The 13,407-nt window shown below is 31.5% G+C and overlaps 2 protein-coding genes across 2 annotated transcripts; both read left to right on the top strand.

The window, feature by feature from the left end:
- Window positions 1–7,196, top strand: LOC134261512 (uncharacterized). Its single transcript, XM_062743942.1, has 5 exons — window positions 1–42; window positions 1,701–1,791; window positions 3,313–3,425; window positions 4,577–4,814; window positions 7,183–7,196. The coding sequence occupies exons 1-5, from the start codon at window positions 1–3 to the stop codon at window positions 7,194–7,196; spliced, it is 498 nt and encodes a 165-aa protein (XP_062599926.1).
- A 1,707-nt stretch (window positions 7,197–8,903) lies between these two features.
- Window positions 8,904–12,646, top strand: LOC134261510 (uncharacterized). Its single transcript, XM_062743941.1, has 5 exons — window positions 8,904–8,949; window positions 11,000–11,118; window positions 11,260–11,363; window positions 11,811–12,075; window positions 12,578–12,646. Exons 1-5 carry the CDS (start codon window positions 8,904–8,906, stop codon window positions 12,644–12,646), a joined length of 603 nt encoding a protein of 200 aa, XP_062599925.1.
- Window positions 12,647–13,407: the final 761 nt, after the last annotated feature.

Here is a 13,407-nt window from a genome sequence, read left to right as displayed (position 1 = left end):
ATGGTTGTAGTGCATAAAGAGACAACAAAAGAAATCATGAAGGTAAACTATAGCACAATCAAGGTATACCTTATATTTCAAAGACAAAACTCTGTTTATAGAAGAAATTGTCAAAATAATACTGATATATATTTTTAAATAATTAATCATTGCGTTATTTAGTTGAACTATTGATATATATGCATGAAAAAAACAACAATATATACATATTAAACAGCTAACACAATAATCAAAAGATGAAATCACTTTGTTTCATCTTTTAAGCTTACCTGAGCCGTCAGTCAGTGTGTCTCTCCGTCCGTCCGTCTGTAAACTTTTCACATTTTCATCTTCTTCTCAAGAACCACTGGGCTAATTTTAACCAAAATTGATACAAAGCAGTCTCGAGTGAAGGGAAGTTTAAAGTGTTAAAATGAATGGCCCTTCAAAGGGGAGATATTCTGGAAAAGGCAAAAGTAGGGTGGGATAATTAAAAATCTTCTTCTCAAGAACCACTGTGCCAGAAAAACTGAAATGGAGTGGAAGCATCGTGTGGTAGTGTAGATTCTAAATTGTTCAAAACATGACCCCCGGGGGTAGGGCCGGGTCACAATAGAGAATCCAAATTTTTCATTTCAAAAGGTAGATTTTTTTTTGGAAAAAAAAAATTCTTCTCAAGAGCCACTGGGTCAGAAAAACTGAAACTAATGTAAAGTATTCTGGGATAGTGTACACAAAAAAATCGTTCACCTTATGACCCCCGGGGGTAGGAAGGGTCCATAATGGGGAATTCAAGTTTTACATTGAACTATGTTGATTTTTTTTCTAAATCTTCTCATGAACCACTGGGCCGGAAAAGCTAAAACTTATTGGGAAGCATCCTGGGATAGTGTAAGTTTCAAATTACTATGAAATCACTAATTTTCGAGGTGGGGGGTTAATTTTCCTTGTTTTTGAGTATGGTGTGACCCAAGAGGTTATGATCTCCACGAAATGTAAACTTTTATATACATAACTACTTAACTTTTTTCAACCACGAAATCTAGTCCCCATATACCGATATTTTTTCTCATACCCTAACAAAAAAAAATACTTTAGTAAACTATAGTTAACTATTGTTAACAAAGTAAACTATAGTTAATTAAAGTTCCAAAATTTTCACCAAAGTAAATCAAAGTTCCAAAGTTTTCACCAAAGTAAATCAAAATTCCAAAGTTTTTACTTTTGTACTATAGTTAACTATAGCAAACTAAAGTTAACCATAATTTACTATAGAATTTTTTTTAGGGAACCTCGAAAATTTGACCTCACGATTTTACAGTATATAAATAATGACCCCCGGGGTACAGTGGGTCAACAATAAGGAATCCAAGTTAAACATTAAAATATATGGGTAAAATCTTTTCACATCTTTTTCTCAAGGATCACTGAATCAGAAAAACTGACAGTTATGAGAAAGCATCCTGAGGTAGTATAGATTTTAATTATTTGAATCATGACTCCTGGGGGTAGGGTGGACCACAATAGGTATTATAAAATGGAAATCTGGTGAATAACAGTAGGGCCAAAGTTGCTCGGGTGAGCGTTGTGAAACATGGGCCTCTTGTTTGTTTAAGTTATCTGATATGACTGATGACAATGAAACAGTTTCAGGATAAACTTTCGAGATCGAGAAATGTGTTTGACATATAAATTTTGAAATTTGAATACTTTTTTTGAAGATTTTGCTGGATATGGATGGCATCTTATTGAACAGAGGAGATACTGACAATAGTGAAGAGGAAATTATCTATTTCAAACGAATGGCTGAATGTAAGAGTATAGACGATTGAAACAAACAAAAAATGTCTGTTTTACAAGATTTTCTCTATAAAAATCGGCTTTTAATAGAACAAATCTCAATTCAGTGCTAATGAACAAAATACTGAGCACCAAATCATACATTGTTCTCGTGGAATAAATGTCAGGACATGTTAAAAAGAAATCAGTTTTAAGTTTGTAGCTTGCAAGTTTACACCCCAATCTTTCAGAATTATTCTTTTGGCAGAGCCATAGACAATGCCTTTGTGACACATTAAAAGTCAAGAAGAAAAATTGACAGCAAAGTACTCAAAATTAATTGTTTAATGAACCGAAGCATTTTATAATTATCCAATCAATATATATTTTTCAAGTAAGGTTTAATTGCAAAGATAAAGATACATGTAAGATATGCCGATATTCTCCAGAAATAGCTTGAATCTTTTTGAAATATTTTTATTGAGGATTAATTAACTTAACAAACAAAGATGTTATTTAAGCATGCAGGGGCTAGACACATTCTAAAAAACATGATTTGTTCTATTGTTCCATTTTATGAGCTTTTAGCACGGGGGTATAGCAAAGACGTAGATCGACTCAAGTACCGTTTAATGACATTTTATAAAGAGAATTAATGTTTTACAAACTATGTCATGAAATCACTTTAAAACTACATGTAGTTCTTCTTTTCATATTCCGACATTTCAAATCGTTTGTTGTTATTTAAAGCATATAAAAATTCAAATTATTCGTTTATAGATTGAATTGATGAAAAACAAAATACATTGGACTACAAATACTACATTTACCAATTTCTTAGTTCACCCTACTTGCTTTTTACCTCTGGCTCAGGTTTTTTGGCATACTGGGCATTGATGTCACTAATTCCCCATATAAGCTTGATTGAAGCAACAGTTCCCGTTCAGAAGTTTTTTCTATAGAAAAATTTTCTATATATATATATAAATTGCTTGTTTATGCCATGCTTTTTTTTAAGCAACAGTTCCCGTTCAGAAGTTTTTTCTATAGAAAAATTTTCTATATATATATATAAATTGCTTCAGGTTTATGCCATGCTTTTTTTTAGTTAACTTCACTCATCTTTACTTCTTGATTATTGCATTCTACAAAAAAATTATGTCCATTATGTCCATTGTCTTCATAAAACTTTTGTAAATGCGTTGTCTTCCTAATTTATTTTCACAACTTCTTCTTCTCAAGAACCAATGAGCTAATTTCAACCAAACTTAGCATAGAGTGTCCTTGTGTTAAGAAGATACAGGTTTGTTCTTTCCAAGGGAGATAATTAAAAAGTAAAAATTCGGTTGGGTCCTTTCAAAATCTACTTTTCATGAACCTCTGGGCATGAAAAGATAACACATTTGAGAAAGCTTCTTGAAAAAGAGTTAATTGAAATTTGCTCAATTCATGACCGCTTAGCGTTTTATAAAACATAAACTACCAAAACCCAGGTTATACCGTATGACTTTGGTAACTATTAAATTCAGTTATTTGACTGGGTTCTGAGCACAGGTTGTAGTGGAGACCTTTGTTTACCTGTGATCATCTCATTGAGGAATGGGAAAATGAAGGACAGTATTCAAAAAACTGCCGCAGATGAAGGAATTCCTGTCATTTCCTTTACGGTTTGTATCTTAGATAACATATTTTCAGTGTTAGGCAAAAATGTTTTATCTGGATGTATATACGGGTTGGCATGTGATCAAATCTACCATAAAGCCCTTCAGGATTTATCGCAGTTAATCACATCACATGATCAGTTGATCAGTTTATAATGTGACCAACCCGTATTTGCATCCCAAAAAAGTTTAAAAAAAACATACTCATTTTATTGAAGGCCCCCTGTTTCATGGGAATTGTGTAACATGCGGTTATTTGTTTTTCTGCTGTCGTCCCTCTTAAGAACTTTTCATTCATATGGAAATCCCATCACTTGCAAGTTTTGGTCTATGCTTGGTACTCACGGCGATTGAGTAGTGGGAATTTTCTCATGCCAGCACCTAATGCGACAAGGGACTTTGGTTTATATGGTATCATCTGAAGGACAAGTCTCAACTTTCCACGGTAGATTTTGAACGTATTAATTAAGGAGAACTCCTTACGTAGCGCCTATAGAGCTTACACTCTTACAACTGCGCCACGCGGGAGACTAACAGTCAATTAAAGTAAATGGTAAAGATAAAAAGGAGAAGCAAAACAATTCAGTTTAAGACACTTCAAATTTTTCAATCAGTAGATAGCAATATTTGTTAGAGAGCGGATTGAGTTCTTAAAATTATTTTTGTTAAATATTTATATATTCAACAACAAAATTTCTAGAGTTAGGTAAATAGTTATTTAAACATATCAAGCATTTATTATAGTGTAACTATAGTTTACCATAGTAAACTATTGTGTATTTTTTTTCAGTTCTGTTCACTTAAAAATTATTACATTCTTGAATAAAATATAAAAAAAATACATTTGATACCATTGTATAAGCATAATGTGAAACAAATGAGTTTTGAAATTTAAGAAAGAAAACATTGTTATATAATGAGATATTTCTGTGAAAAGAAAATTTTCCACAGAAGAAAACTGGAAAATTTATATCATCGTTAGTGAATAATGATACTTGCGCTGATATGCGATATTAATTACAAACATACATAGTAATGGTTCAATATTTGCAGAGGGGCATAAATTACAATTAATCTTGAGGATAGATTTAATGTTTTGTGTCATTATTCCTAGACATTTTAGTATATTATTGTTAAATTTGAATATCGTATTTTAGCAAGAATGTGTCGATGCAGTAGTTATCACATATCAAGTGCAGAAAACATCAGAAAGCAACTTTCATCTTAGTGCAAAAGAACACGTATTTGATATTAAAACTCCGTGGGCAAGAAAAAGAGTTAAAAACACAGATGTTAGCAGAAAAACGGATCAAAATGAAATTGAAAGCATAGAAGAGCTGCGCTACCTAAGCAACTTCTCTTTTGATGTCTTGGTGTGTTATTTGTTGATTGGGGGTAAGTTGTTACATTTTTGCACACTACATGGAATTGTTATCAATGTTATTTCAATTGATAATGGAGCGAAGTAAAAAGAACCCTTCGTGAAATGCAAAGATTAGTTAAGCTATAATTTGTCTATTTTTATAACTTCCAGGTGTTTTTAAGAATGCTTTATCTTATAATGTGATTTATGTTGAAAATTTTCATTGCAAAATATCATTTTTAATGTACCGTAGCGCCAAAATAAGCAGAGTATTGACCCCCATTTTTTTTTTATTTTTAGGTCACCTGAGTAAACTCAGGTGACCTATTGCTATCTGTTTTTGTCCGATGTGCGTCTTGCGTCGTGCGTTAACATTTAAACATTTTCAGCTGCTTCTCTGAAACAACTGAATCAATTTCAATCACTTTTGGCATAAAGCATCTATGGGTGAAGGGGAACAAAAATTGTTAATTTCATGGTCTCTGCCCTCCTGGAGCCTGCAGGGTGGGGCAAAAACAACTAAAATTAGTGCATTCTTTAAATATCTTCTTCTTTACTCCTGGACATCAAGGAGTCAAACTGTTGGTGTGATTGTAATCAACATTGAGTCCTCTACCAAAATTGTGAAATTCATGACCCCAGGGTCAGAGGTTCTAGTGCTAGGGCGGGGCTCTATTGATTATATAGTGAAAATGCATTAATTTTTCGAAAATCTTCTTCTCTGTTCCCGAGTATTAAATAAACTAATTACGTATATAGTTATGATGAGCAAGAGTGCCCCTACCAAAATTGTGAATTTTATGGCCCCAGGGTCAGGGGTTCTGGTGTTAAGGCGGTGCTCTATTGATTATATAGTGAAAATGCATTTATTCTTTGAAAAGCTTCATCTGCTTCTGGGTATTAAATAAACCAATTAAGGACATGATGAGCAAGAATGCTTCTACCAAAATTGTGAATTTTATAGCCCCAGGGTCAGGGGTTTTGGTGTTAGGGTGTGGCTCTATAATGATTATAAAGTGAATATACATAACATCTATGAATTTTTTCTCTACTCCTGAGTAATAATCAGATGAACTGTTTATATGGTTATGATGTGCAAGGGCTTTTCTTCCTGAATTGTGAATCTCAAGGCCCCTGGGTCAGGGATATCAAAGAGGGGGGGGGGGCTTTACTTAAAAACTTAAAATGAATTGTTTGAAATCTGCTCCTTGGTATTAATCAAACATTTTTTATAAGCAAGTGTGCAGTTTCAAAAATTGTGCACTGTGTAGTTCTAGGGTCAGTGGTTCATTTGTGGTAGGGGCACTCCTGATTAGTGCTGAATATTACTGATTAATAGTTGACATGCATTTTTGTTCCTTTACCCTGCTAATGGGTATTGAGTAAAGAAACTAAACATTTGCTAAGTGTATAGTTATGATTAGCAATTGTGCCTCTTTCAAATTTGTGAATGCCATAGCATCTAGCTAAAAACATGAACCAAATTCAATCATTTAAAAGTTGTTGCATGGTGCTCAGGTGACCTTTAAGGCCAATGGGCCTCTTGTTAATTAAGCTATAAGTCTAGATACTAGAAAAGTATTTCAGAAAAATTCTTTAAGCTTGATAGCAGGATCCAAATTTCTTAAGAAGCACTGTACCCTCGCCCTTCAGTGACGAATCCTCAACTGCACCTTACATCCACGTAGTCCAACATATCTTTTGTTTTTTTAATGACATATGAATTAGCGGTTTTAAATTTTTAACTTACAATAAGTTATGTAAATATCAATCTAGTATGATGTGAATGTATTGAATAACAGATCCTGTTTGACACCTAAAGTTAACTTTCTGGGACTCTTTCTAAAGACATTTTGCAGCCATTTTTATATCTTATTTAAAGCAATCTGTTATAATACCTCACATAAATATAAATGTTTCTTTTCTTCTCTAAAAAATTCACTAATTGCTTCATCTGACAATAGTTGGCTCAGTTAATTTTTCAGACTTAATAGGAGGACAATAGTTATAATAATATATTTTATATGCAATAGAAACAAGACCTGAACATGGCTACACCATGGTTGTGTAATAGTGCCATATATAAGATCATTAAAATGTCGTTTTGAAAACAATTGAATCAGAGAAATCTAGTCAATTGGAAAATATTCATCTGTGTACCCTTCGAAAAACCATATCACTGCTAAATAGTTGCCTTATGTCCTGCTCTATATACAGTTACAAGTCAATTGATATTTTTCTACAATTTGGCTTTATTTAACTTACACAAATGTGTCTGCTAACTCTAGATTCCTTATATTACGCGAGTATTGAATGGCGCAAATTAAATGATGTCGACTTCAAATTGAGACAACAAGAATATACAAGTGTGGTTTTTGAAATATTTTACATATATTTCAGCAAAAGAAGAATAGAGGCGAGCATATTTTTGCAAAATTGGTATATGTATCCTACGTTACATTAAGCGATAATAAAGCACACGTTTGAGAATCTTCAGTATTTCAGAATATGTTAACATGGTGCTAAAAGTGTAATATGAACTTAATAAAAATATACCATGCCAGGTGAATTTTATTAGGAAAAGCTAAATGGTAAAAATCAGCCTATGTGATATTGCTAATTTTGTGTCATTTTGATCTCCCTCTTAAAATTCACCTGGCGTAGTATAATTTTTCTATGGTTCATATTACACTTTTTAGCGCCAGTATAACATATTCTGAAATTTTTTTTCACCTGTAAACCTTTACTGAATGTGATTTGTCTATATTTGTTTTTTATTGAAATATTACTAATATTTTCCAAGTCTATTTCATTTTCCAGTTCTTAGGAGAAAAAATTCTAAGAACCATCCACTTTTCTTAATTTGTGACATGTTATTAAATCTTTTTCAAAGAAAAAAATTGTTTGTATCATCTGTCTTTAAAGATTAAAGTATTTAACCAAGGAGTTACAACTTTAGTGCAGATCGTCAAATCAATTGTTCTTTTTGGAAATATAGATGCACAGTGACCATAAATAGTTTTTTTTCTGCAAAGTTACTAGCATTTTACTCTAGGTCGTGCACTTAAGACAGTATTTTTTTTTCAATATATATAAATTTTAAGTTCAAATAAAAAAAAACAATTGGATATACTATCGTTAACGCACTAGTGTTATTATAACAGTAAGATAACAGGTTATTTTAAGCTTTTTTCTTACAACAGAATAATGAACAGAACGCATTTGTTTTAAATTTCAGTATCAATGGCAGATCCGAAAAAGAAACCTTATGTACGTATCCAATTGATTATACGATGTAGATGAGTAAGGTATATGATGTTTAAGATTATCTTAAAAAAAAAATTCAATTTTGTACATCAGTGTAAGATTTAAGATTTAGGAATATGTTAACAGCATCCAAAAAGAAAAGTTAAAGTTCGTTATTGAATGCCGATGCTCTATGAATAGGAGTATAAGTCTATTTTTCTATTGTTTTTTAAATTCATACGATACTATATGCTATGATGATTTTTTGAAAATGTATTATAAATCTCGTGGAGTTTCATATTACATGTTATTGCCATAATCAAGCGAAACAACCATTTAATCTTATTCTAAATCTAAATTTGTTGCGACTCTAAACCCCCTAGAAACGTAAATAATCAAGTTTGCACTTTTTTCTTACCAGTATTACAATTGATATCGAAAAGCCTTCTTAAATCTGGTCTAAGCGACTTAGTTAGCAAGATATGTAGCATAATTATGAAAATAAGCGATACATAATATGTAATAGATATATATTAAAGTGAAATATTTTTGGTTGGAACAGCGATTTCTTATACTAAATCATTATCATTTTCTATTTTAAAAGGGTAAAAATTCTGATATATATCCCAATGCACTTTCAATGTATCTCCTGAAAGAAGGAAAGTGGAAAATTCCGAAAGATGTTGTCAAAGGTTTTTTCAACCTTCGCTCCATAGAGTATATATGTGAGAAGGTAATATGTGAGAAGGTAGTTCATTTTCAGTTTTAATTTTCAATTAATTTGCAAATCGCTGTAAAATATGACAAGATGTCGTCAATTCTTCAAACAGAAATTAGAGGACGAATTTAAGGTTGGTCTTTGGCAAGATTTATCGATGAAGACAAATGGAGCATACATTCCTCCTTCATGGAATGAGAAAGGTAAAACTCTATAAACAGCAAATCATTATATTGAATATACTTATGATAAAATCTGTGAGGTGAAATCTGTTTCCCGTGTAAATTCCTATTTTTGTCGTTGCCCGCGTGTCGCAGTGGTTAGAGCGTCTGGAAGGAGTTTAATCCTTACGTCGCGGGTTCGAAATACCAATGTGGGACGTAGAGACCCGTCCTTCGTATGAGACCGTATAAACCGAGGTCCAGTGTCACAGTAGGTGCTGGCATGAAAAAAGAGCCCTCACTGCTCAAAGGCCCTGATTGCCGAGTAAAGGTCAAAATTTGTAGCTCTCCACCGGAGAACGGTTGTTTCTCTATATGATTCTTTTGAAATAAAATATTATTTGCTGTTAAATAAAAAATCGATTTTAGTATTTTATTTATAAACTGGGACGTTGTGTTTGTAAACCAAAAACGTACAATTAATAAATCCTTTTTCTGTCAGAAATCTACAAAAAATTAATTATAGGTTTGCCATATTCCGATTAAATTTTAGCTTGCCTCGCAGCGCAGTTTTTAACTTGGTTATGCCTTTGCAATATTGAAATGTATAGATGACCTTTAAACTGCAAGTATATTTACTAAAGTGATGTGACTTCGACATCAAATGACAAGTCTAATTATAAATGTGTACGTGAGTCCTAAAAAAAGTCGCCAATCCTAAATGTTTTTTTACTAATGACTGTCACACATCTCTCATATAATGTGTCCTACTTTGAAAAAAAGAATTCACTTTTTAAAAATCCAAATTTGGTAAAATTACGCACTTTGTTTTTTTTTTCAAAATACATGTATTTTAAAAGCGTAAATTGACACATTAACAATGAAAACCTTAAAACACACTTTGAACAAATATGTAAAAAACATAACAAAAATGCTGGACTTATATTTTAGTAATAAACAGCTTTTCTTCTTAGTATATCATACTTTTAAATAATTATCAAAAAACTATAACAAGACCATAAAAATGCGGGAAAATGATTTCTACCAAGTTTTTTTTTTCTGACGATTACTTAAATGAGTCAAACACTGTTTTGATTATGTTCGCAAAAGACTAATAGATGAATATAATCGATTGAAATATACAGCTTAAAAAGGGGTAGAAAGAAAGAATTGTCATGGTATTAAAAAATAATAATTGCTCTATTTTCCCTCAGCATAATGCGATGGTTTAAGTTTAAGGCTTTCACATCTTTACCTCAGATTCTAAGGTGTCGTTATCACGGAAAATGTATCCAGCAATATTTAAATAATTATTCATCATTCCTAATATGTGTAAAATTATTGTCCGGGAAAAGCACAATTTTCAAAGTGCGGTAATATGATCGGTATTATGGCGTTTTGTTTTTGCCCCAAATTTAAGGCACTTTGAAAACAAAATCTAAATTTATAATTTTTCAAATCCGTCGTAAAGTCGAAACAATCACTTTGTACAATATGCCTTTTCCGTCTCTTTGAAATTGTCACAAATGCTTGCAATTACCGCTTTCTTGGTGTCATTCTTTATGAAATTGAAAATTACTATAAAAAGCCTTAATTTTTAAAAATAACCTTTTATAGAAATATCACATAGAGAGGGAGGTTTTCTTTGCCCTTAAATAATAGAAACTACTTCAAATTTAATGACTGACACATAGTAACCACATTGGATTTTAAAGCAAAAATGAGTGGAACCAAACAAATTGGCAAAGGGTCGAAATTCAACACAAAATCTGCTTTCAGGAAAAGGAGGCAAATAGTTATCCTTTCATGTTCAAACGCACATGATTACAAAAAATGGAATATTCGATACATTTTAATAAATGGAAAATTAGAGATTGCATCACAGATTTAAAACTTGACATATTGGCAGCCTTTAAAATGAAAATAACCCTTGGTGCAATCAAAGTCTTATAGATATTAAACTTTGAATTTTGTTTTCCCATGATAAGTAGATGACTCTTTTTTCACTTTCGTTACAGATGTTCTATATATAAAATTGATCTTTTTTTTCTTGTTTGGGATACAAAACAAAATTTCTTTTTTCCTTTCACAGATTCCCAGCATGGCGAATTAAGTGTCAAAAGAATATCTGAACTATACGGATTGATCTTTCACGCCCTCCTTCGCAAGAATTTTCACGATGGTGCCAAACAACTGATAGAGACAGGAGGGGTAAGAGAAGATTTTATATGCAAGTTGCAGTAGAAACAATATCCTGTCTTTGGGGTAGTAAATTCTTGAATTTTTAAAACTTTTAATTTTGTAAATTGTATCTAATAGAAACCAATTGCTTCTTCGTGATTTCTTCAACAGGTAAGAATTCGTCATATTTTGGTTGGATGTGCAATTCTAAAGGAATCAGAAGAAGATTGGCGAACAACACAGCTAGAGGAAGAAAGGATGAAACAACTTCAAAAGTACAAGTTTCAAATTAGAACATTGTAAATTCATTAAAATACACATCTGCCTGTCATTGATAACCAAAAGTATGCCAATGTCTTAGGCAAACTTTTAAATTATTTGTAGCTATATTTCCTCTACTTTTATATTGAGGTTTAACATATTTATAACGGTTTACTCTTTCCTGGACGTGGTTTGACTGTTTTGATTTTATAAATATTACATTGTTGCACGTTTATCATATAAGATTAAAATAATCATTTTCTGACTCAATTAACGATGAAGAAGAATGATGAACTTATTCTAGGCAGATAAACTCACATTTTTACTAGTTACGAAATTTCCCGAATATATAATTTTTCTAATTTAACGAATAAAGATAATTGCACGTAGATTTAGAATAAATATATAAAAGATTAATTAATAGTTTTAATACAAAACATTTTTCCACATTTACTTTTAAGGATGTTTACTTATCAAGCATTACGAAGCATCCGTTGCATGCATGAAACTGACAATACCTCTATTAAGAAAAAGAGAAATAGTGGTGAAAACCATGCAGAAAAAGAATTGGGAGAACAGATTCAACATGCAGGACGGTTATTGCTGAATCATGGGTGCCTCACAGATGCCATTAAAACAAGGAATAAAGCATTCTTAGAAAATAAAATTGTCAAAAATATATTGAAACAGATGTGGTATGGGAAGAAAAAATTATCATTTAGTCAGGTATGTTACTTCAAATAATCAAATATACATGCATTATATATAGCCTTCAAATCACTATTTGTAAACACTTTTGTTCATATAGAATTACCTTCATTAAATAATTCCATGACACTACTAAGGGTTCTCCATGAGCTGTTTTACTCTGTTGGTCCCGACACAGTAAACATTTCTCCGACACAGTAACGTTTTCAATTTTATTTGACACAGTAAAATTTTGCCAACGCAGTAAGATTTGTGATAATCAGAAAAGCCAAACAAATGAATTCTCTCTAACTGAAACTTTATTTAAAAAATTAACCGTCTTTTAATTCTAAAAAGTAGAGCACGTGATTAGGGTTCCCCCTTGCAAAATCAATTATCTCCTAGACCCTCACGGACTTTACGAATGATGGAACAAAGACATATAATTTGTTATCAAACTTCCATGTAACGGTTTAATTGGTAGATCCATATACAACATGTAAATAGTTTTTTTAACTAATTAAATTTGCCTTTTATATAGAGCCACGGCTCTGGAATTATATTGGCACCGGAAGCCAAGCTTTACATCATACCGAAATTATTTAATTGATGTTATCTGAAGTATTATTTTTTTTTTGTAATTCGGATAATTCGATCAAGAAAACTGACAAAATATCACGGAAAAAATTACTTTTAAAATGAAGTTTTTCGTCTGTATCGAAGAGAATTTTCTTTGCTTTTCAGAATATGTAGTTTTACTTTTGTCAATATATAGGTCCATACCATTTGTGTAATGAATTGATTTTTTTTAGTAATTATAATTTATAGTGGTTCAGTTGCGAATTTGATAGCGAAAAACCGATAAAATTAAGTGCTTTGCTTAAACTTTGCAACACAGTAAAATGTCAAAAATGGACAAACCTGACTACTGTAAGTAATACATGAAATATTTGATTATACAGATTATACTATAAATTATCTGCATCTATCGAATTTTCAGTATTCTTTATTTCTGATGTTGACCCTGCTGCACATAATACTACTGCCACTTCTGATGATAAACATGGAGCACAAACCATTGCGCTGGTATGTAACATTCAATTTTTAGATATAACATCTTAAAGAAAGTTCGAGTTTTAATGATCAAAGAAAGATATAAACAAAATAAATTTAACAATATACAAATACAGTGTTTTGATCAGTTTATCTTTATAGCAATTTAAAACCTACAGAAAATTAAACAAACTGTTCTCTAGAATCGTTCTAAATATAATAATGGAACTTTGACTACAAATAGTCTTAAAATTATCATTTGTTGCATCAGCTTATACGAAAATATCTAAAACATTCATGTATATTTAGTTCCAAATA

Source organism: Saccostrea cucullata, unplaced genomic scaffold (genome assembly GCF_032062105.1).
Source record: "Saccostrea cucullata isolate Sc308-1 unplaced genomic scaffold, CSIRO_AGI_Scuc_v1 ctg2889, whole genome shotgun sequence".
NCBI lineage: Eukaryota > Metazoa > Mollusca > Bivalvia > Ostreida > Ostreidae > Saccostrea > Saccostrea cuccullata.
The sequence above is the reverse complement of the archived record's forward strand: the minus strand, read 5'-3'. Positions and strand labels throughout refer to the sequence as shown.

Bases quoted from the DNA above. Each gene is read 5' to 3' on its own strand.
- LOC134261512 (XM_062743942.1), top strand. From the start codon at position 1: ATGGTTGTAGTGCATAAAGAGACAACAAAAGAAATCATGAAG. The intron at 43-1,700 runs GTAAACTATAGC...CTTTTTTTGAAG, and splicing joins CAACAAAAGAAATCATGAAG to ATTTTGCTGGATATGGATGG. The intron at 1,792-3,312 runs GTAAGAGTATAG...TTCTGAGCACAG, and splicing joins TTTCAAACGAATGGCTGAAT to GTTGTAGTGGAGACCTTTGT.
- LOC134261510 (XM_062743941.1), top strand. From the start codon at position 8,904: ATGAAGACAAATGGAGCATACATTCCTCCTTCATGGAATGAGAAAG. The intron at 11,364-11,810 runs GTACAAGTTTCA...TTTACTTTTAAG, and splicing joins AGGATGAAACAACTTCAAAA to GATGTTTACTTATCAAGCAT. The intron at 12,076-12,577 runs GTATGTTACTTC...CCTTTTATATAG, and splicing joins AAAAATTATCATTTAGTCAG to AGCCACGGCTCTGGAATTAT.